Source organism: Protopterus annectens, chromosome 3.part1, assembly GCF_019279795.1.
Source record: "Protopterus annectens isolate FY-2018-M chromosome 3.part1, PAN1.0, whole genome shotgun sequence".
NCBI lineage: Eukaryota > Metazoa > Chordata > Ceratodontiformes > Protopteridae > Protopterus > Protopterus annectens.
The window spans coordinates 290,149,679-290,175,476 of record NC_056732.1 but is presented as its reverse complement, the minus strand read 5'-3'; the positions used below and the strand labels follow the sequence as shown (position 1 = coordinate 290,175,476).

Sequence of the window (25,798 nt, the reverse complement as noted above, 5' to 3'; positions counted from 1 at the left end):
GGAGTAAAACATGGCTCGATGGCTGCAAGTGTTTAAATCTGGTATTTACAGCAGACAGTCCTCTGTCAATCTCTGTAACAATATCTGGGAAGTAAAAAGGCAGATATTCCCTAGTTGAGCAAACTGCCTTCATAGGATTACAAGCTAACTCCACTTCTAAGTACAGGACTGCAGATCTGTAAATTTAAGTGAAGTGAGTTATCAAAACAATACATGCTGCTTCAGAAATCAGTGGAGGTACACTGTGAACATTACTTACATGAAAGAACATTCATAAACCCGGCATCATGTTATGCCGTATCTTGTAAAGATAAGCTGACAATGTGGCAAAGAAAGGCGCAGTGTATGCAGAAATCCATACACTGTACATGATGCGTTGTTTTGAAGTAGCATTTAATGCAGTGGTTATGAGCACTGCTTTCAGGGTATAATTATGCTAGTAAAGGACTGTGCAATCGGAGTTAAACCTCATCTTCAGTGCAAAGTTACTCACTACCCTTAAATATTGCTTTGGTAGATCTTGAAGATGGCTTGATAAACTTAAAACAGAGACAAAATGGGCTACACCTGACCACAAACTGCATTAAAAAAGAAAGAGGAGTAAACTGAATGGAGCATTGAGAAATGCACGTACACTGTTAGGAAATTTAAAGTAAATTCCTTCAGCAAAATAATTAGTTATGTAAGCCCAGTGTTTAATTGGGCTAAGTAATTGCCTGGAGGTTTTTTTGTTTTGTTTTCTTTTTTGTTTTAATATTTAGTCTGATGATTAATGGAAATCACATTAAGCATTCTGTTGCAAGTGCCCTGGAGCTACTGGTGCAGCATTTTGTAATATTTTCTGTCAGTTCTGAGTTGCAAAAGAACCTTTTAGGTGACGGCTTACTGGTACACAGTAATGCAATTATGCATATATTTATTTCTTCATGTAATGTACAATTTTCTAGATTTTTACATGTAATGTACAATTATCTTGAGTTTTATATTCATAAATGTTCTTGCCCTACTGTTTCATGTCACATTTGAACAGCATTACTTAGTAAGGCATGATTTAAATGTTAGTGGTGCCAGAAGCTGTTGAAGACTGGGGAGGGGGGTGCAGCAGAGGTTGAGAGGGGCACTTAGTGATCTAAAAAGGGCAATCTTTTATAACTATTTACTACCACAACATAGATTCACTTGGAGGGTATTTTAAGCTTAGCCAATTCTCTTTTGGTGCTTGAATTAACATTTCTCAATTGGTCTTACCTATCCCATGGCTGATAATTGTATATTAGCCTGAGTGAGAATAACTGTGATCATACCATAGATAATTTGAGGGGACCCATGTAAGGGATGCAGCATTTAGGAACTGTCTCTATCCATTAGTGGCAAGAGGTGCAATCCTGGAGTGCATTTTCTATTACCCATCCTTAGATTCAAGTTGAATTTGAATATGGACAATGATGAGCTCTGTTTTACTTGAATGGATACTCTGTTCTGGAACAGTGGTAGCTAGCCTCTGTGCTATATATCCATCTCTCCACAAAATTCAGTTTAGATACCCTGACTGAGTATTTCTGATGCCATTTGACTTGTTAATGTTCAGTAGGTCTATCAGTATTAGATCAGAGGATGCCTTGTATGTCAAACACGTCATCTCTAAGAACTCTATAGGGTACTGAGTACAGTGTGAAATCTTTGAGGTGGTCCATGAAAGACCTATTGTTTAGGAATTGTATCCTTTTAGTAAGGTCACTCTGTGGGTAATCCAATTGTTGCATGGGTCTGGACAGATACATGCCAAAGTAGGCATTATATAAAATGATTACCAAATGAGGACTTTTTAAAGGGGGACAATAACATCTCTAGATCTAGTCACAATCACTTTGTTTATAAGCTGTGCAATATAGAAAGACTTTCTTATTACTCTTGGCACATTTTGGTCAAAAGTTAGGTCACTGCACACACAAGTTCCCAACTGCCAAAAGACTGTGTCAATTCTCAAGGGGCATTTTCAATTTGGCAGTTCCCTGGCATAGATGACTTCCCAAAGGATATGATAGACTATTTTTTGGAGTTTAGTTTCAGTTCATGATTGTGGCACCAGTTATTGTTTGGGACAAGCCTTCCTGCATGATGGTTAAGTCTTTGAGGATTCAATAACTGCTCCTAGATTGCAGTCATTTCAAACTTAGTCAGCCAAAGTCCTTTCGCATTTACTTACATTTTATTTTTTTACACTTGAGTTTCAGACAAACACTGAGCCATTTACTAAACAAGCAATACTGTCTCACAATGAAAGCAGACTTAGCATGAGCAATAAACTTACTCTGCCCTTAAAACTCACATTCATTGAAACGGCATGAAAGCCCACATTCATTTTGCATTTGGCCAGTGGAGGACTAAGCTTGCCTCTGGGCTGTTTTCAAACCACAGGCTCCTTACAGATTTTAGGGACATGCATACATGTATGTGTTCTTTGATTCATCTTCCTGATTTGTATTAAATGATGTTCCTTGTATAATACAGCACACTTTTTAGAGAGTGTTTTATATTTATTGTTTTGAACATTTTTCCAGTAAGCAATGAAACAAAACATATGAACCAATAATGACAAAATTGCCCAATTCAGAATATTCCCATCATAAAAGTCTACTCAAACCTCTGCCATTATAATCCACCAATATCAGTAAATATGCACAATCTCTGCAGAAGTAAAAGTCATTTAAATAATTCCACATTAAAGAGATCTGTAACTAATGAAGAGGATGCTGCTAATAAACAACTTTATATTTCATTGTTTCATCTAGAAATAAAGTACCTGTTGCCCTTCAAGAATAAATTGTCTATGTTGCATTAAAAAATGTTAAGCTAGTAATATTGCAGTAGGGAATGGATGGCAAACTGATAACAGGTTCATAGTTACTAGGTATCTTCTCCAAAGGAGGGCATTCTCAGGACTGCAGCATCCAACCCGTTTAAAGTACAACAAAGTACAGTATCAGCAATTCATCTACATACAGTGGGAGTAGAACCCACAGCCTTCTGCATCACAAGCAAGTATACTACCCGTTGTGCTACTAACAATGCAAGTAGGCTTGGTATAAGCAGGACTAAACTTGTCTTCCCCTGAAGCTCTAAGCTCCTTGTAAAATCCACTTCACACAACTATAACTCTCAACTTTGCAGCACAAGAAATCTGGAAAAAGAAACTTGAAGGACATTGGACCATAAGCCTTTTACCAAATTTTCCATAACATTACTAGCTACCCTGTAAATGGCTTGATATCTAAGTAAAGGTTTTACAGGGATACTTAGTCACTTCATGCTGAATAATGTACAGATTGCTGAATTATAGTTATGTCAAAAATCATTCACTGAAATAGTTGCATTAACTCTGATTTACTATGTAAGAAAGCTTTTGAATGTTAATCATGGATATTTGAACTTCCAGCTCTGAGTAGAAATTATAAATATGCCACAGAGAATTGAATTCACAGATTCCTACACACATATGTAACACCTCATATCTTTGTTATGTATAATTGAAAAAAAAAAACTAAAGTGTTGTTGGATGTTTAAACACTACCAAATATCCGAAGGACTGTGAAATTCTACTTATGTGACTGCAATAAAATTCTCTGAAAAATTCACCAAACTGGAAGTGGATATTTTAAACAGAAACTAGAGCATGAATGCAAAGTAACCCTGACAAAGCATTTCAGTACTCTCACAATTTCCCCTGATAGATTCCACAGCTTTTCATATGGAACTCAAATGACTATTATTTTTATTTATTCATTTTTTTAATCCTTTTATTACTTTTCATATATCAAGTTGGCATTTTAAGCATGATTGGCAATTAGGTGCATTAGATACATGCACATTTGTGAATGCTGAATATAGATTTATATCAGAAGAAATGTGTAGCAATAATATTTACAACCAGAAGCAACAAATGCAGATAAAACTATATCCCTACTCTGAAATGGAAGATTGTTTATTCATTCATTTTCATGTTGCGCATTTTATTCAGTTCATGGGAGCAGAGGCCTGAACATTATCTCAGTACTCGGTAGGTGCAAGGCAGACAAACTGATCTTACCTAGGTGTCATGTCTATTGAGGGACACACACACACACACACACACACACACACACACACACACACACACACACACACACACACACACGCACAATCTTAATATCCAGTGGCTGGACCTTGAGTCTCTTGACCCAATCATGTTACATTCTCACAGTTCCTAGACATGTTCATATCTCCAGAATGATACGTCTATAAATGGCAAACTGTATACTGCAAACTAATCACTACAGTTGTAGGATTCCCTGATTCTCAGACTTGAACTAGATTTTACAAATCACAATAAACACTGTACATGTTAATGGTGTAATGTTTGTAAACAACTTAGTCTACCTTACTAATCTCAAGTTACAAAGATACTATCCGCAGCTTTCTGTTAATTCAGATGTGGGCTACCATTTGATGCTTACTAGTTCTGTCTACACTGATTGGCTGAGGACGTATTTTATGTAAATATGAAAATTATGACCATATAAATATGTTGTACATTTACAGCATTTGATGTCTCTTAGCTGCATTAGACAGAAGTCAAGTGTCAATGCAACTGTGTTTCACATCAAATGAGCTTTTAACACAAAATATTTCAGTAAGTTGTATATAATATGGTTTTGTAATTATTAATATAAAAATGCAAAAGCAATGTTAAATAACCAGAAACAATACTAGACTAATCCCACTGAAATGTCTAGAGGTGTCTCTAGGGATTAATGAGATACATTATTGAAAACAAATATATTTATTAATTTCTTCAAATTCTCCATATACAATTCCCAAATCTGAACCCATGTTGTATATGGAGATTTGACTGAATGTTCAGTGTACAGCACAGACATTGTTAAGGAGTTTACATGAGGTTCTCATTCAGAGTTGCCTTCTATAAGGAATGTGCACTGCATGATATGCAAACTGAATTTCTGCCCATTAGTATTTAAAGCAATACACCTTATATAATGGAACCTGCTGAGCTACTGACACAGCAAAGTGCAATGAAATATTATGCAGTAATAATATCAAGCTGATGAGCAGAAGTAAAGAATAACAATAGTAAATGAACTACAGAGTGTTTAACCCTGTAAAACTCATGTAACTATTCATGAGACAAAACAGTTATACATTTAATACAGAGTGCAACAAGCAACAAGTGTACCTTTTATGTGGACTAATCACACTGTAATTTGCTAAAATATGAAACTAGTCATGAGTGTTTTAAGAAGGTGAGACTAAGTATTTTAAGGACAATTTAGCTATTATATGTCATAGTCACAGCCTCAGGTTTAAGTATTTGCAATATGATTACATTTGTCTTGGCCCTTGGTCTTCTGCAATTAATCTTCTTTAGTTATTGTTTTGAAGACCTTATGAATCAAATCGCCATGGTTAATTCTGAGAATTTTAAAGATTTACCTGAACAGCTTGGCCTCCCAAAGCACGATCCAGTTGGACTGTCAGGAATGCTGATGTTGTAAGTTCATCTCTTGTAGCTTTTGCACCTTGCCTAATTAAGTGAATAGTAAATGTAAGCCCTAAAATAACTAATAGCAAACCATCAGTATAAAATAATTTTCCTGATAAGAGTGCATTTGTGAGAGATATACCATGCAGTGCTCTATGGACTAAGACACAAGTTATTTCCTGTGTCCCTTTTAAAATTACAGAATAGCATCACTAAAGTAAAAAAATATCCTATCAAAAGCAGAAAACAGCAAGTAGAATACAACAGTACATGCAATGCAGTCTGTATAATAATAATAATAATAGCTATTTCTGTCAAAAAAAGGGAGAAACAAAAATGTGAAGTTAGAGATTCAACAGGCCATTCAGTAAAGACGGTACTATTAAAATACAAATGTTAACATCACTTCCTTCCCCTATCTTTGGTATAGTTACAAAAAAAAGAAGCACTTTATACCTGGTGCAAGAGTTAATACAGAAAAATACCCCATGCTGAATTAGAAACACCTTTAATGCTCCTGCAACAAGTACAGGATATATCTTGAAACATGCATAAGCGATAAAGATGTGTGTTTCTCAGATCTAACAACTGCTGGTGGAAAAATGATGCAATAGGAGAAAGGTACTGTCATACAGAGCTTCTGCTAATAGTACTTAGTCTCCTTTCAGCCTAAGCCCAATGCAGTCACCGTCCTGTCTTAGTAGTAATTAGTGCTGTCTGCACATTCATGTACTCCAAAAACAACTGATGATGACCATGCAATCCTTGAAGCCCACAAACCCTTAAGTATAACACTGCTGATCTGTGCCGCCTTCTTCTGCTATACCCCTTAGGGCTTCCTAACTTTTAGTCAAAGCAGGAATCTGTGAAAGATTTAATGTCATTCCAAAGTTGTCAAATATCATGTTCAGAGGACATCTGTTTGTTGATGTAAGTGTGTTTACATTAGCCATATTGATGTTTGCATGGCTCTAATAGTAGTAGTAGACCCCCCCACATATACATACACACATATATTCACTATTATTTAATTATTCCTTCTGCCTGCAATAGATAGGTATGGAAGTAGTTTCTTTTTGTCATTTTCATCCCTCTCAGTAATTCCCATTATAACATTGTTATAATTCTGACTATGAAATAAAACATTAAAATATATCATATCATTAATCCTTTCCAAACTTTGTTTTGTCTTCATTTTCAAATTATATTGTATTTCTTGATATCTACAGTCAGTAATCACAAGTTCATTGTTCATATGTATAGTCAAAGTGTCTAACTCCAAAAATAAATAAGTAAATATATAAATGAATGTTTTTGCACATATTTAAGAGTTTTTAATAATAGTATTTAAAGCCTTTGGCCTTAAGAGAAGAAAGAAAACACACACACACACACACACACACACACACACACACACACACACACACACACACACACACACACACACACACACACACACACACACACATATTTATATACATACCGCTTCCCAGCAAAGATGTGAGAGAGCTATACACTCTATCACTTTACAGGTTTATGGATTACTGTTAGAAACAGACCAGTTAAGTCTTTTTAAGCTTAGCCAATCTCACTAGTATATCCAACTAGTTAACTAGTTATTTTCCCTGTCCATAGGAAATACAGGGGCTGGACCTAGAATACAATTTTGTTTTCTGATCCATTCTTTGAAGTTAGATTTGAAGAAAGTGAGGAATGTGCTTTGCTTTACAGAAAGTGAGAGCTTATTCCAGAGATGGGGAATTCTTTACATCATCTAAGTTAGAGTTGATGAAAATGAAGGATGTGATTTGCTTTACCAAAAGTAAAGCTTGATCCAGAGGTGGGTAATTCTATAGGAGCTATACCTGTCAAGACGTCCAATTTATTTTGTGATATAGATTTGGGATGCTTGACATTGTATTTGAGTTATTACCCTTTTTAATTTATGCAGTAGATTGAGTGGGATTGGGTCATTTGCATCTTTTCTGGCCAGGCATAGATCTACATGTAATAGCCTGCAAGAGACAGCAAAGGAGAAGAGAAACAAAGCTTTTTGATGCTTTGGGCAACTTAGGGAGCTCAAACCCAAGAGTTTTAAGTGAGGAAGTTCTATTTTTTTTCAAGGTAGTTTAGGTATTTGGAAAGGTACATTCCAAACAGCACACTGTATTCTGTTATGGGCCTGATAGTCAGGTGCAAGGTGGGAAGCGGAACATTGGGGTGGGCAGGTGCTATGGAGAGATCACGTTAAGATGCTGTGAAAACACATGTGAAAGGACAGCAGTACAATCAGTTGCACATCATTTTGGTGTGGCTGTGATACAGGAAGTATGTAATTCCTATCCAGCACACAGCAGATTCATAGCTGGTACCAGATGTTTCAAGGCATGCCTGGATGAAATGTTTGGCTACCCATGCCAAGTCATCATAATCATCCTCAATACCAATTTTCCCATTTTTACATGGGGATGTGGTGTCACTGCAACAGTAGACAATGTGACGACATAACCTAGAGTCAAAATAACCTAGAACTCATGTTTATAACACAGTCTTGTTCCACAGTATAGTTCCACATGTGTATTATGATAAGGTGTCTCACTGCAGGCAACTTCACCACAGTAAATTTAAGTAATTTCTTAAGTAAATAATTTCTGTGAAAACACTGGAGATCATTAAACTAAAAACAATACAGCGAGTTAAGGAACTATTTGTTATAAAATAAATCTTCAGTTGTATGCAATGTGTAAAAATGTATTAGATTATAGCATTTAAATGAGGACTGTGTAACACGCTTTCTTGTGAATCAGCAAAGATTCCATTTAATTTCTGGAAAAAAGAATCACTGCAGACACTCATCTAACATAGCTGCTCCATTCCTTTCTTTATTTCAGCACTGTATCTCTCTCACTATATCCAAAGCCTTCAACATACTACTCACTCAACTAATTAGACTGTTCCCATATGAGTCTCACTCTGTCACTTCTGTTATTACAACTACTTATTAATATAGAAATTCTACCAAATAACTAAATAATTCCACCAAAGCCAGCAAGACTGACAGGTCTCAGCAAATGTACATATGTCACATACATATATAAATAAATAAATAAATAAACAAATCAGTCAATCAATCAATCAATAATCAAACCAAATTTGTGTTGCACCTGCGTATACAACCAATGAACGGTTCTTCCTTTTTTAAATCATGCACCCCACCTTCTGTTAAACCTGCAGAAATGTACCCAGTCTGAAAAACAAAACATAATTGTTGTTTTCACCTCTCCTTATACTCCTAGCTTATGTGTCAAATAGGTAATAACAATGTTGACCAGGAATTAGGCTCTTGTCAAAATGCTGCACAAAGTCATTACTGTCTACTTAACTGTAGACAGGAGATAAGAGCTGTTGTTATCACATGCACATAAAGAAAACCAACCAAACAACTCCATATTTAGTTAGGACAGACAGTTCCCACCAACATAGAAACAGGTTTGCAAAAGCTGGTGCAACGTTTGCACCCATGGCAACCCCACATAATTGACGGTGAATAGTCCCATCAAAAGGAAAAACATATTTTTTAACACTAGATCCAATAACACACAAATGGACTGTACAGATACATCACCCATTTTAGAATGGTTTGTCAAGAGGTTTTTAACAAATTCTATGCCTATGGTCTGGTCTATAGATGTATATAAAGATGTTATATCCACTGTTACCAAAAAGTTCCAGTACTCTGAAAAATATAGTTCTTTAAAAAAATCTAAGAATTGCCAAGAATCTTTGATAAAGTATGGGATATTAGTGACCAAAGGATTTAACAAAGAATCCAAATAATGTAAAATGGTCACTGTTTTCCCTTTTTTAGCCAAAACTATAGGTCGGAAAAGTGGATTTGTAGAATCTTTATGGATTTTAGGTATGCCGAATAGCATACTTAAAACTGATTCCTCATTTAAAAGAAATTCAAAAGTACCTAAAGTAATGTAACTGTTATTCAACAATTCCAATAAAGTGTTATCAATATATTTGAAATTTCTCCTAAGTCTTTACTAACTAGTTGATAATTCTTTCTATCGTCCAATAAACGTTTCATACAAGTTTTATATTCTGATGTTTTCATAATGACCAGTCCATTGCCTTTATCACCTTTCATGTATCTATACTGCTGATTATGTCTAAGTTCTTTCAAACTAGTTAACTCCGTCATTTCAAAATGGACTCTTCTACCATAATTTCTATTACAAATATTTCTAAACTCTTTTTCACATAATTCACTGAACACATTTAAAGTAGGCATCAACCTAGGATTAGTATTACTAGGTTTCTTACATTCATTATTAGATGCAACTTCAATACCATCCAGGTCAAATTTCAAATTGTTTCCTGGTGTAAAGTTTAAAATCTAATATTGTACCAACCAAGGGGGCTTTAACAGGGGGAGCATAGGAAAAACCTTTGTCTAAAACCTTTTGTTGAGCATCAGTAAGAGCTAAATCACTAAGGTTATAGATAGTACATGAGGGAACTATCTCTTGCATTGCTTCTCCTTCCTTCTGTTTCACTCCTGTCTTGTTCGTATTTCTGGCACCCTTGGATGCCTCTGCCTGAAAAGAATCACTAGACGGACTCTGGTTAGTGTTAACATCAACATTTTGATTACTATTACCTTCACCTGGTTCATTATTCAAAGCTTCATTTCCATTATCATAGTTAACATTACAATAATCACCAGCTGTCTGATTTGAAATGCAATGCACACTACTTCTGTGATTAACATTAGCAATTCTAATATCTGAATTATTAACACTGTTATTAGATACATTTTAATGTTTTTTCCAGCTTTGGGATTTAAAATATAAGCTAAATTATTAGAATAAGATGAAAAATCACGAGCAAGCTTGTTTCTCTTTCTAGTAGCAAGACTAACAACATGTCCTTGCAATTTAACTTGAATAGCCTCATATAATCCCTTAAAGCTGCCATAATTAACATTGTTCAGAACTCGGTTGTTCAAATCGGTGACTTCTTGTTTTAATGCATTAATTTTGACAACATTAAACTTAATTAAAAGTCTCAGAGCTTCAATACCAGTGTCATTGTATAAATCAAGGGAAGAGCACTAAAATGGACTGTGCCTTTGCTATACCCATTTGTGTGGACTCTGAGGACTTTAGGAAGACAATTTGTAATAATTGGAAGGTTTATATTGGCAACAGGGACTTGGCTAAGATAGCTGGTGATCATCCAACATTTATCTATAAGAAAGTAGCCAGTGTTAAATCTATACTAAAGATAGGGGAAAATCACACAGTGTCTTCCAGCCTTAAAGGAGCTGTAGGCACATACCCTTGCCATAATTGTAAACAATGTAGATACACTGATTCTTCCAAAAGTATTTATTTTTCTCACATTCAAAAACTGATCACTGGTAAAGGTAGATTTAATTGCAAGAGTTGGGGCATAGTGTATTTAGCTACATGCACCGCATGTCATAATTTCAACGTAGGCAAAACCATTAGGGCTTTATACAAAAGAATATATGAACATTGCCTAGCCAGCAGAAACAAGGATATCAACAATGCTTCATAGGTTCATAGGTTCATACGTAGGTACTAGGCTATCGGCACTGGGGCCTATACAAGCCCAGCCAAAAAGGTACCTTGGCTTTTGCCACCCAAGAAAATTATTTTCCTGTGCCACTGTCGAGCAGAGCCACAGAGTTGATCCCCGGGGTGGATTTCCCATTTCCCATCCAGTCATCAAGATTTTTCTTGAAGAGTGCTAATGAGGAACTTTGTTTGATATAGATAGGTAGTTTATTCCAGAGTATGGGAAGTCTCTGGAACAGGAATCTATCCCTCCGGCATCTTCTGTTTATTGTGATGACAAGGTTTAGGTCCCTAGAGCGTGTAGCTCGGAGGGATTGGGATTTCTTTAAGTGGAGCATGTCCAACAGCTCTGGGTTTGACATAGCTTTGTATGTTAGGCAGAGATCACCTCTGAGTAGGCGATATGCGATGGAGTAAAGCTGTAGTTTTTTGAGACGGTCTGTGTAGGGCATCTGTTTGAGGCCAGTAATCCTCTTTGTGAGGTATTTCTGCAGCCTTTCCAGTTGTTGTAGATGTCTTGTGAGGTACATACCAAAAGGGACATTGTACTCTATAATGGGTCTAATGAGTGATGAATAGAGGAGAACAATGACCAGTTTTTTTCTGGATGAGAAACCTTTTGTGATGAGGTGTGCCATGTAGAAGGATTTCCTGACTACTGTGGCGATGTGATTATCAAAGGAGAGACTACTGTCCACCTGTGTCCCAAGGTCTCTTATCACACTTTCAGTGTTAAGTATACTACCACCTATGTTGTAGTTCATGGGTACATAGTTTTTACCAAAGGGGATGACAATGCACTTTTTGGCATTGAGCTTGAGGCCATGGCTTTGACACCAGGCATCTGTCTCAGTGAGGCCCTTTCGTGGGATGTCCACATTGTTAGGAGTTTTGATTATGGCTCCTAGTTTGCAGTCATGTGTGAACTTCGTTAGTCAAAGACCTTCTTTGTTAGCTTGTAATTCAGAGAAGTAGATACCAAACAGGAGAGGACCCAGGACTGAACCCTATGATACTCCACTTGTCACTGTTCTGAAGTCAGATTTGGAGTCTGCTACTTTCACAGGGTGGGTTCTATCAGTGAGCCAGTTGGCAACCCATCTTGTGACATAAGGATTCATACATAGTTTAGTGAGTTTATCTTTAATTCCTGAGTGGGGGATGGTGTCAAAAGCCTTGGCAAGATCTAGATAGGCTGTATGAACCACTTTACTCTTGTCTACGGCTTTGGTGACTGCTTCAAAGAAGTTTGTCAGGTTTAGGAGACATGATCTGCCTTTTACAAACCCGAACTGGGTGGGGTCCAGAGTTTGGAGATTACCAATGTCTTTGTTTATAAGTTCCATAATGATACATTCGATGGCCTTGCAGACCACGCTCATCAGGCTAATGGAGCGGTAGTTCCCAGGGTCCGTGGTGGCTCCCCCCTTGTGGAGTGGGATAACCGTTGCTGTGCACCATTCAGCAGGCACAAACCTGAGGTGAGGCTATGATTGAAGATGGTACTTAGGTGGGGTGCCAGTTCATTTTGTAGTCCATGTAGAACGCAGCCTGGGATGTTGTCTGGTCCCATGGATGCTGTCTTCTTGGCTTTGGAGAGTGTGGTTTTTACCTGTGCAGCCATGATTACAGGAACTTTGCATTCTTCCGGTATAGAGATGGGCTCTTTAGGAGGTGAGAGGGGGGTAAAGTTAGCACTGAACCTATCTGCCAGGATGTTGGCAATATCAGTTGGGTCTGTATATTTAGTGCCATTGTGCTGTAACTCAGAGCAGATCTGAGTGTTGCCATTGAGATTCTTGACATAGCTATAGAATGTTTTGTGGTTGTCTTTAGAATCAGTGCTGATTTTGTTTTCGTAACTAGCTTTGGAGGATTTTATCAGGGATTGCAGCTTCTTACTGAGGCTGACCAGGGAGCTCCTCCATTCGTGAGATTTTACTCTGTTTTGCAACAGTTTATTCCTTCTGTTGTACAGTTTGTTTAAGGCCGAGGACCACCAGATTGGCTTCCTTTTTTTGGAGGATAGCGTCTTGGTTCTTTTTGGGATTGCACAATCCATGCACTCATGTAAGTGCTTATAAAGTGCAATTGTGTAGGATTCAGTAGTCATAACTGTATTGTCCATCTGCATGGGTGTCATGAAGTTCACCACTTCTGTCTTAAGAAGCATGAAGTTGGATTTGGAGAAATTTTTAACCATGGTTTCCTTAATGGGGGGTGGGGGCAGGATGTGGATATCTAGGGTAATTAGCTTATGGTCAGATCGGACCAATGAGGCGTTGACTTCAGGTGTGGAACATCAGTCATTCATGTTGGTAATGACTAGATCTAGGATATTGTTGCCTCTGGTGGATCTAGAACTTAGATAGCTTTAGCTAAGCATGCATTAGAATGTTCTGATTTTAAAAAAAATGTCTTTTTTGTACTGGATTGTATAAATATGACACCAAATGTTGATAATTTCAGTACTGCATTGGAAATTATAGAACTTAGATGGCAGGTATTTCTAATCGCAGAAGTATTTCCTGGTTTCAATGGCACTCTGAATGTTAAATGCCTTTTAAATGATAGACACCACTATTAGATTGCATTTTATAGAGGGTGCCTTGGTTTAAAAGTTTGTAATTGCTAATCATTGCATTGTCAATTAATTATGTATTAATTTATTTTAAATGTATTTAAGTGAAGAATGTCTGTGGATATGCTGTTCATCTTATTAAAGCGAATGAAAGTGCTAAACTTATTTATTGTATAAGCAGTCTGTCACTGAGTCTTCTCTTCACGTTTATTTTATACAGTTTTTCTTTTTTTCGTGCAGTTGCAGTGTTTTTTTATTTTTTACATAGATAAATATGTATATATATATATATATATATATATATATATATATATATATATATATATATATATATATATATATATATATATATATATACACACACATTCCCTAGGATTCAATAAATTCCATGTATGCTTCAGTGTACATGTGTGCGTGGTAAGCAGCAGCACTAATTGCATATCCATGCTGCACACTGCGTTTAAACATAAATAAGTGCTGTTTCCAACTGGCAACAGTGTTGTCAGCCAGGAAGCCATGTAACACAAGATGGATTCCAAACCTGTTTTACTTAGAGCTCTGTAGGTTAGTGGGTTTGTGCGGAATGCCACAGTGATCACCACTGATAAACATATAATATTCCTCATAGCTCTCAATCTCTTAGTGCAAGAAATCTGGACAAAGCAGAATATAAATAGGGGGACAATGGCCCAGAAATAGGGCCAGATTTTACTTATTTGCTTTTTTAAACTTAGAAATGTACTAAAATAACAAAGGGCTTGTGTGAAAATACATTTTCTGAGGAATTTGAAGTTTGAAACTCAACTGTATGTTTTATGAAGAACACACCAAAAGATATATAAGGCAAAAATCTGGAAATTCTGCGAAGATCTGGATATTTGAGAGGTTTGATATATATATGGTCCAAGCACAGTACAGGACAGTGCATATAGTGAAATTCCATTCCTGGCATTTTGTACCAAAGTTGTGTAAATGATCTATAAAGGATACATGGACGGCCATGTAAAATAAACACTCAGGGCAAGAGTTTGTATTGAACAGGGACACACAGATGAATTGTAGGAATGAACACAGGGAGAGAGGACAGGTGAAACAACCTTATGTACAGCAGATGAGATCATGTCAATGGAAGAGAAATGTAGCGAGTTGTAGTAGCAACACCAATCACATATCGACATGGTACAGTACGGACTGCACAGTGAAAATGTGTATTATGTGACTGTCACACAAAGTGACATAGCAGTGGGGAAGATGTCTGTGTGAGATAAGCATCCTTACATGAACAATGCAAAAAACATCTGTCAGGGATGTGATATATACTTGGGGTAGGGTGCATATTGAGAAAATGTGCAAACTGATTTGCCTGAATATGAGTGTAATCTCAGCAGAGGTCTCCAGCAAGTGGGACACAGGTAAAGGCTCATGGACAACATTACAATAACCAACCACAATCATGGACAATATCAGAATAACACCACCAGTAGTCCCATGTCTCTGACATAACATATGTAATTTAGAGTGATCAGAGATGATTCCAAACAAACACACTTGTACATTATGACATGTCCGCACCGTATGAGGGTAATGAAGCACACCATCCTGACACTGTAACATCTGCTTGGGGTGTTAGAAGGGGCACTGCTATGCCTATATGTAGCATTATGATCAATACAGGCTAGTTGACTGTTGGACATGGCAGATATACATGGCACCATCCACACTGTCATGAACGTTACCCATGCCAGTAATGTTGTCAAACAGCTATGTATGTACTGTGTGCATCACCGGAACAGGTAGCACTCATGCATTTGGTGTAACATATTCAGTAGTTGTGTTACATATAAGGAAGTAGTCAGCACTGTGAGTACATGCTTGTGGACATTCCACTTACCATGTACCCCAGGACACAGGTCACATACCTACTTGTCACATACATATTTGTCTGATATAGGGTGTGATGTCTACATTATACCTGGGTTGTGTATTTGTTTTCCTGATGTAACATGTCCCCCCATGTTTTTGTGATTACAGGCACTGCCATGTCTGCGGCAGCAATTTTTGCTGTGTGTGTGTGTGTGTGTGTGTGTGTGTGTGTGTGTGCTGATACTGTCTGTATTATACTAATATCACAGTTGGAGTCAATGATTTCCCACAGTCTGTAGTTCTTCAGGTAGTTTTTTGGACACAAAATGTGTATGTCATCTGTGATGTCTGTCACTTAAATAATTACAGGAAAGGGTCTAGCAGACAGCCCAGATTTGCGTACCTCATCACGGACATGAGATATAGGTCACTTCACACATTTCAACATATTTAGATGCCATGTATTTGATACAGTGGTCTACCCACTTGGTGATATAGGTGGCCACATCAGGCAGTGTTGATTGAATACCTCAGTGTGGATTTGTGTTAGATGCATTGGGCTTGCCAGGTTCAAAGGAGAAATCAGTCAGCCCTCTGCACGTACGGCTATTGCATGGCTCAAAAACATCAGAAGACTACAAAAGCATGGCAGAGCCAGCAAACAGGGGGAAACAATCCGTTTATTAATGGAGGATGGAGAAAAACAAACCGGTTTTGGCCATTAGGCCTTCCTCAGTGTCTGCATTCATTACAAAATGCCACAGCCATATATATAGCAAGTGGTCTAGTGCCACCAGGAGTCCATGAACAAAATTACATCACATATATTTCACATATATTCATTTAGACAAGGGGAAAAGAGTGCACCCAATTTTATAATCCATTTATTTTCCATTTTATTTAATATTCCATGCCAACCTGATTTGTTATGTGTATTCCGTTGTATAATATCAATCACAGTAAATCTAAACTTGGTTGGTTTACCAGTCCTAATGTCGCTAAGGTGTTCTGAAATCCGAAATTTTACACACCAGGAGGTTTGTTTTACATACAAGGCTGAACAGCTGCATGATGCGAAATAAATCACCTAATCTGATTGACAATTTGCAAAGAATTTAATCGGAAAAACTTCACCAGTATTTCTGCTTGTGAATTCCTTGGTTTTGAACATATTATTACAGTGTGTACAATGTCCACTGGTAAACCAAGGTGGCGCTAGACCACTTGCTGGCTCTACCATGTTTTTGTAGTCTTGTCAGGTTCAAAACAATGATAGTGTTGTCATCATGCATGTCCTCTATGACTACTTTGGAGACATCTAACAGACATAACGGACATGATGCAGCATTAGCAACTCACATAGGTTAGTTGCACACAGCCGGGATATTACTAGTGTCCATTTAAAAAAGGTCCATGATGACATATTGGTCTACCTCACAGATTCGGAGAGTCAAGATGTGTCTTCTACATGCATGCATTGGTTGCTGTTCCCCCCAGCTCATACAAATGAATGTTGCTGTGCAACCATGAGTCTTTATTTTGTCCTTCTGCATAGTGGAATTCCCTGCTAATTACAACATTGACAACAGTCCCACTATGCTGGATACAAGCAGTTTTGGTTTGGCCAAGACAAGCAAATTTGACCTAGAAATAGCAAAGCTTGCTGGAAGAGATAACATTCTCACCAACTGCAACTCTAATACTTTTGTCGAGTCTTCCTTTTTCATATCTCATCTGTGACAAGTGCAGGAAAGTGGGAAAAACTGACTATGAATTGCAATTGGAGAAAAATAGGATTAATTAGCTTAAGAACTTTGCATCACTTCTCATAAGCATCTCATTATCAGCTTATTTGCATACATACATTCGGCGACACTGAAATTGCAATAATTGGCTTCTAGGAATCATGGCTTAGCTGCTGCTGTCAGCGGTCACCTCCAAATTTCCTAATGCATTTGAGCTATTGACTATGAATACCACTCTATAACTGTTACTGCTCATAACAGTATGACTTTATCATGAATGTAAATCTGAGCTCAATTTATTTTATAAAGTCACTACTCTAAAATGACTGTGTCACCACTGAACTGATAATATCTATGCTCAGAGAATATATTTATTGATTAGGTCCATTTCATAAAATTAATTAACCATGACAGCTTAAGGAAAACCTACCAGACTTGCAGACAAATTTCATAAACAATGAGATATGACCTAATTATCCCATCCAACAATAATGGTAAAGGACTTTACTTTACATGCAACTCAAAAGAATGGAATATTTTTTTTCCATAACTATAAAACACTAATACACTCAGCAGTTTGAAATGCTGATTGAAAATATACTTCAGTAATACACATATCTACTTCTTTATTACCCAACCTCAATAAATCCTTCCATGCACTACCACATACAGTCAAACTGCCATAGCAGGCCCTCCTCCCTTCACATATGACTCAGCACTAATCTCAGTCTCCAAAGAAATGTAAACTGGCATTTACCAATCAATATCTACATACTGATGTACTCAGTATTGCATAATGTTTTTGTACACTCTTTTAATCAGGATTGCAAAATTCATTTTGCATGCATTCTTGTATGAATAACTGTGTTATGCTTACTTAGGCTTATTGGGCTATCATTTCTCCAGGTGCTTTATGTTTCTAATACCGTGACAGGAACTGACTGCATTCCTGATTCACTGTATTTTTAGTTCATGAAATTAGTATTGTTTCCATCTTTGATGTTTGCTAAAAATGTTCTTCTCTGCATCGAAAGTGTACTCAGATTTGCCTCCTCTTGCAGCTCATATAAAATTACATGTATCAGAAATAAGGGCCTTTGAAAATTCCTTTTTATTAGCCCAGTTACTAGTTCTACTGTTGGAGCTCTCTGGGTGTCTTAATTCTATATTTCTTTACTTTTACTAGTACTTTATGATTAACAATACTTTTCTCCTTTTTCTTTGATCTGGGACATTCCTCCCAGTTTAGTGTCATTACCTCATTCTACCTAATACAGGGAGAACATTTGAGAAGGCCAACCCACTTAGTTCTTAACATTGAGTTATCTTCTGCTCCTCCTTACTCCCTTTCCACTTTACAAAAAAAAAATCTAAGCTTGTTTCCTGCCTTTCCTGCAAGTAGTTTAGTCCAGATCAGATATGCTGTATCCAGGACTTCTGAGCCCCCACTTAGCTAGGGTTAAAGTATTCCCGGCACCATAAAGTCTGCTCTTCAAATTTTCCCTAAGAACTAGTCAGTTGTTTAGTTTTAGCACTCAAATTTGTTTCTTTGAGCTCAGCACTTGTTCAGAACTAGTTGTAAGCACTAAATAAACTACAGATTACTACAGCACTCAACTTTCCTCACTTGTCAAGAGGAAAACAGGTTTTAGTACTTAATAAATAAGCACCTATCCAGGCATGTCTAAGGGTCAGCTCCCAGTGTTTTCTCCTGTCTGCCTGATGAATCTCGGCATCTTGGGGCAATGCAGCAATTGCCTCATATACACAGACAACCCTCTCCTCCTACCATCCAACCTGTGAGAGAGGCACTTATATAGTCAAACTGGAAGCAAAGCTTTCTTCACCCAAGACTGGACTAAGTCAAGAGGAGAGGGTAAACACTTGCACCACACCACACTCATCACATAGTCCCTCAAAACCTTCACCACCAAAACACATATATAGAAACACAAATATACACCTACATTCATAAAGGCTCTCAATTAAAATCTGCCCAAGCAACAGGGACCTCCAAAGCAGAAACACAAGCAACCTCCACCCCCCCCCCCAACACAACCCAAATGACACATACTCAGTGTGCCACTCAACCACAGCCCATAAGCCACAACAAAGTACCCAACACTCTAGTCATAGGTAACTCTATAGTCAGGCACACTGATGTTCCACTCACCAGGCTAAACAAGGAGAAAGTTACTGTCGGCTGCCTGTCAGGTGCCAGGATCCACCACATAACACATGCACTCAGATCACTCCACAACAAGTATAAATATGACTCTGTCATTGTCCATGTTGGTGTGAATGACCTGAGATGTACCTCCCTGGATTACATGAAAAGAGATATGAAGGAGCTGTCTGAGCTTGTAGCCCAGGCAGGTATGACCCTAGCCCTGAGTAGTATCCTGCCATCACCCAGAATGATACCACAGTACAAGGACAACATGATTGACTTCAACAATTGGCTAAGCTACTGGTGTCATTCTAAGGGGATCCAGTATCTGTCTGCCTGGGATGACATGATTGACAGACCACGATGCTTTGCCAGAGATGGCCTGCACCTGTCACCCTTGGGATTCCAGATACTGGCTAAGGCTCTTGCCATCCCATAGTGCCTTTTGTAGGCAAGGTTCAAATGACAAACTCACCACTGTAACAGCTACTAGAAAGCAAAATCTGAGGGCAATGCAACTTAATGGAAAAAGTCTAAACCTCAAAATGCACTCACTAGAGGCACTCCTAAAAATGGAGAACATCAACATCTGTGTAGTGACAGAGACCTGGTTCAAGGCTCCAGAGAGTACCCCCTGCATTACCAGGTTATAATTCATACCACACCTTTCTGACACCTAACCTGGATGGAAACAATAAAGGCGGAGACATGTCCATATGCATTAAGGATATCCACACCTCCAGGCTAGTTGCTCAGCATAATACATCTGAGATTATCCAAGTCCAACTAACTCTGGGCAAGACTTCAATCCAAATTGTAGCTTGCTACAGATCCCCCACCATGCCCCAGGATTCTCACTCCTCATTTCCTGATACACTGGAAAATATTAGGGTACAACCTAACACCCTAATAATGGGTGATTTCAACTACCCCACAATTAACTGGGAAAACTACTCATTTACCAACACTTTTGCTCAACGTTTTCTGGAATTCATAAATTCCAATGCCTTGGATCAACTTATCCACACCCCTACCAGGAGCAGCAATATCCTAGACCTGGTCATTATCAACATGGGAAACCGGTGTTCCACACCAGAGGTAAATTCCTCATTGGTCAGATCTGACCACAAGCTATTCACCCTAGACATCCACATCATGCCCCCACCCCCCATTAGGAAAACCACCATAAAAAATCTCTCCCAAAGACAACTTCACGCTTCTTAAGATAGAAGTGGCAAACTTCATGATACTCATGCATACAGACAATAGAGGTACGACTGCTGAATCCTTCACAAATGCGCTATATAAGCACTTACACAAGTGCATGGATCGTGCAATCCCTAAAAGAACCAAGATGCTATCCTCCAAAAAAAAGAAGCTAATCTGGTGGTCCCCTGCCATAAACAACTCTACAACAGAAGAAAGAAATTGTTGCAAAACAGAGTAAAATCCCATGATTGGAGGAACTCCCTGGTCAGCCTCAGTAAAAAGCTGAGATCCCTCATAAAATCCTCCAAAGCTAGCTACAAAAACAAAATTGCTACTGATTCTAAAGACAACCACAAAGCATTCTATAGCTATGTCAAGAATCTCAATGGCAACACTCAGATCTGCTCTGAGCTGCAGCACAATGGCACTAAATATACAGAAGCAAATTATATTGCCAACATCCTGGCAGATAGTTTCAGTGCTAACTTTACCCACCTCTCACCCCTTAAAAGGCCCATCTCTATACTGGAAGAATGCAAAGTTCCTGTAATCACGGCTGTATAGGTAAAAACCACACTCTCCAAAGCCAAGAACACAGTATCCATGGAACCTGACAACATCCCAGGCTGCATTCTACAAGAACTACAGAACAAACTGGCATCCTTCTAACTACCATGTTCAATCATAGCCTCACCTCAGGCTTTGTGCCCACTGAATGGTGCACAGTGATGGTTATTCCACTCCACAAAGGGTGGAGCCACCACTGGCCCTGTGAACTACCTCCCCATTAGCCTGACAAGCCTAGTCTGCAAGGCTATGGAACATATCATCATGGAACTTCTAAACAATGATATTGGTAATCTCCAAACTCTGGATCCCACCCAGTTTGGGTTTGTAAAAGGCAGATCATTTCTCCAATAACTGATAGACTTCTTTGAAGCAGTCACTAAAAGTGTAGATGGGTTCACACAGCCTATCTAGATCTTGCCAAAGCTTTTGTCACCATCTCCCACTCTGGAATTATAGATGAACTCACTAAACTAGGTATAAATCCCTATGTCACAAGATGGGTTGCCAACTGGCTCAATGATAGAACATACACTGTGAAAGTAGCAGACTCCAAATCTGACGTCAGACCAGTGACAAGTGGAGTACCGCAGGGTTCAGTCCTGGGTCCTCTCCTGTTTGGTATATACTTCTCAAAAGTACAGGCTAACACAGAAGGTTTTAAGGGTGGGGTATTTACGTGTGCTGGATGTGTTTAGTGTTGTGATTCTGATGAAGTACTTATACAAAAGCGCTTAATCTCTGTTTTTGTGGACAAATAAATTATTTGGATATTTACTACAGTGTCGCTGTTTTCTGTTCCTGGATCCATTCTGTTCCTGTGTGGTTTGTGCCTAACACAGAAGGTCTTTGGCTAATGAAGTTCACAGATGACTGCAAACTAGGAGCCATAATCGAAACTCCTAATGATGTGGACATCCTACAAAAGGGTCTCACTGAGACAGATGCCTGGTGTCAAAGCCATGGCCTCAAGCTCAATACCAAAAAGTGCATTGTCATCCCTTTTGGTAAAAACTCTGTACCCATGAACTGCCACATAGGCGGTAGTCTACTTAACACCGAAATTGTGATGAGACCTTGGGACAGAGGTGGACAGTAGTCTATCCTTTGATAATCACATCGCCACAGTAGTCAGGAAATCCTTCTATGTGGCTTACACAAAAGGTTTTTCATCCAGGAAAAAAAGAGGTCATTGTTCCCCTCTACTCATCACCCATTAGACCCATTATAGAGTACAATGCCCTTTTTGGTATTTATCTCACAAGACATCTAAAACAACTAGAAAGGTCACAGAAATACCTCACAAAGAGGATTACTGGCCTCAAACAGATGCCCTACACAGACTGTCTCAAAAAACTCCAGCTTTACTCCATCGCACATCGCCTACTCAGAGGAGATCTCTGCCTGACATACAAAGCTATGTCAAACCTAGAGCTGTTGGACATGCTCCACTTAAAGAAATCCCAATCCCTCTGAGCTACATGCTCTAGGGACCTAAGGTCACCACAATAAACAGAACATGCTGGAGGGATAGAGTCCTGTCCCAGATACTTCCCACACTTTGGAACAAACTACCTATCTATATCAAACAAAGCTCCTCATTAGCAATCTTCAAGAAAAATCTTGATGATTGGATGGGAGATAGGAAATTCACCCCAGGGATCACTTTTGTGGCACTGCTCAACAGGGGCACAGGAAAATAATTTTCTTGGGTGGCGAAAGCCAGGGCACCTTTTTGGCTAGGCTTATATAGGCCCTAGGGCCAATAGCCTAGTACTTACCTATGAACCTATTACTTGTTGGTATTAGATCTGTTATATGTTACATTACATATGCTGAATTAGGTATATAACAAGTTGTATTAATATGTTTAAATTAGGTTGAATTAGATCTATTGCTTGTAATGTGATTTTAGTAAATACATAGTTTTATTTTGTGAGCTGCTTTATTTGAACTTGCTGAATGTGTATTGTACTTATGTTATTTGAATTTCACAAGTACTGTGACTGCGAAACTTTTCTCCCTGGATCTAAACTGAAAGTGATCACACCATTCAGTCAAACTATCCTGGTTAATAAAAATAAATAAATACATAAATACAGTTCATACACACACATACATACAGACATAAGAAACATAGTACAATCATACAGTACTTACATGAACAAAATCGTTTAATTTATTGATAACATCCTTATCACTTAATACTATTAAAAAGGCATACTGACTTTTTGTTGTATTATAGCTGTATTCATTTACATTAATGTTATTAAGGAATGCATTGTGAAAAACAAAAAGCAAACAACTTTTTTAATTTTGTATATGAAACAAATTACTTATTCATTCACGAAATTTCGGCTTTACATCATCTACATTCTGCTCTAAGTAAAGAATACTGGAGTACCCTATGACTGCAGAAGCAAGCTCCATACACCATCCAGCCTTGCCAGTCTTATTGCTCAGGTAATCAGCATCGACATCAGAATGCATTTTACCTATTTTGTACATGGGTTATGGTGTCACAGCAACAGTGACCATAGCCTAGACCTAATGTTCACCCACCGCATAGCTAACCACACTGCATGTTCATAGAAAATCTTCAGTCATACATCCAGTCCCCCCAGCAACTCACATACATTAAATCCAATGCAACCTAACTTAAAACAGTAACATGACTTGGTACACTGTAACATACATCACTTTCAAAATATGTGTCAAAGCAGGCAAATGATCATCACTATCCCTTCTCAATGCCACTGCACAAGTGTATAGTACCCACTTCTTTTTCCTTTTTCTACATTACAGAAAGAAAGGAACACACACATTTAGACATTTATAAATACCCTATAGATTATAATGTTAAAGTAAAGACTTGTGCAGTGGTGCTAGTGTAATTAGATATGTAGAAGTTGTAATCACTTAGCAGTCAACTTGCGTGTGTGCGTGTGTGCGTGTGCGTGTGTGCGTGCGTGTGTGTGTGCGTGTGTGTGTGTGCGCACGTGTGTGTGTGTGTGTGTGTGTGTGCGTGTGTGTGTGCGTGTGTGTGTGTGCGCACGTGTGTGTGTGTGTGTGTGTGTGTGTGCGGTGGCACACGTGTTCATTCAACTATAGACTATAATCTTAAAATAAAATATCATCTTCTTATTTAGCATCCCACAGAAGAGGTAGACTGCTTGATTTTACATTATTCTCTATTTTCGGGTATTCTACCCTCCTGTTCCAGTAAGATAATACAATTTGTTATGTGTACACAGTTAGGAGAAGCAGGGTATATGTAGTGAACAGTATAATGAAGCATTATTTTAATCAGTACATGCAGCAAGCTCCTTGTCTTGAAAGAAAAAAAATGTATGTAGCCAAGCACCATGGAGATTCATGTATAATAATAGCTTTTCAAGCTTTTCAGAAGTGCTCAAAGCAGAAATAGGACTTGTTATATTTAAGTAATTTGTTTTAATCTGCTTACACTGTGTGTAACATCTGTTCTAAAACAGCAAAAGTTTTACTCAATCTGTTCAGTAGTAGGATTAAACTGGTACATTTACTTTTGCATTTCTTCTGTCACTGCTATTTATTTATGTGCTTTCACGTAAACACATTCTGTAGCTTGCACATAAACTTATGTACATCTGGACGCAGTATCTGGCAAAAGCAATGTCTGTGTTAAAAGTATGAATCACCAAATATTTTATATAACTCACACTTTTTCAATTGTCCATGGTTGGACATAATAGGAGATTGCTGGACTAATGGATTTGGGATTTTTTCTTTTTTCCACTATAGAGTGATCTACAAATGTTATATAGGTAGCAGGGGTGAAAGGGGCATAGAGGGAACTAAGGTGTTTACCTCCCTTAAAAAAAGCAATGTTTTTGTGATTCAGACCATTTTCAGTGGTTTGTAAAGTTGAATAAATGGTACAAAAGTTTATGACTTGGCAGTTTTGCTGGTCAATTAATGATAATGCATACATATATCTACATTAGCACAACAATGCTGAAAAAAATAAAGCAAAAACAACTTTACCAGGTTCAGTTAAAATGTTTTGTTTCATTTTTTGGAGTCACATGTATTGATAAACCATAAGCAAATATGAAGGCATGTGAGCTACAGAAGCAGCCCAGAAGCACCTAATTTATATTTTAATATAAAATTAAACTGTCCACTTAAACTGGTACAAACTTAAAAACTTTAATTTTAACACTTTTTATTTTACAGACTTAAAGAAATGATAATAAACCATAAATTTACCTATTAAAATATGCAAATCAGTATGTTAAAGGCATCCCAAACCATTTAATACTGTTATACGAGTGTCTTGTCATCTGAAATATAATGTTATTTATACTAAGTATTTAACTTCACAGAAAAAAAATCTGAGAGTGGCTTGCCATTGTATTTTATATAAAACATATTTAAATAACATTATAGAAATATTGCTTAAATATGCTTTTTCCTCATATATCACATCTCACTTTCTCATTAATAGGAGACATATACAATTTTAACTGTACA

General features: G+C 37.7%; 1 protein-coding gene across 1 annotated transcript in view; it reads right to left on the bottom strand.

Annotated features, from left to right (window-relative positions):
• Window positions 1-25,798, bottom strand: part of SCIN (scinderin) — a 1,026,348-nt gene that overhangs the window by 366,947 nt on the left and 633,603 nt on the right. Inside the window, exon 10 of the mRNA XM_044066756.1 lies at window positions 5,488-5,578. Coding sequence (XP_043922691.1) covers window positions 5,488-5,578 — 91 coding nt within the window. The remainder of the gene's footprint in view (window positions 1-5,487; window positions 5,579-25,798) is intronic.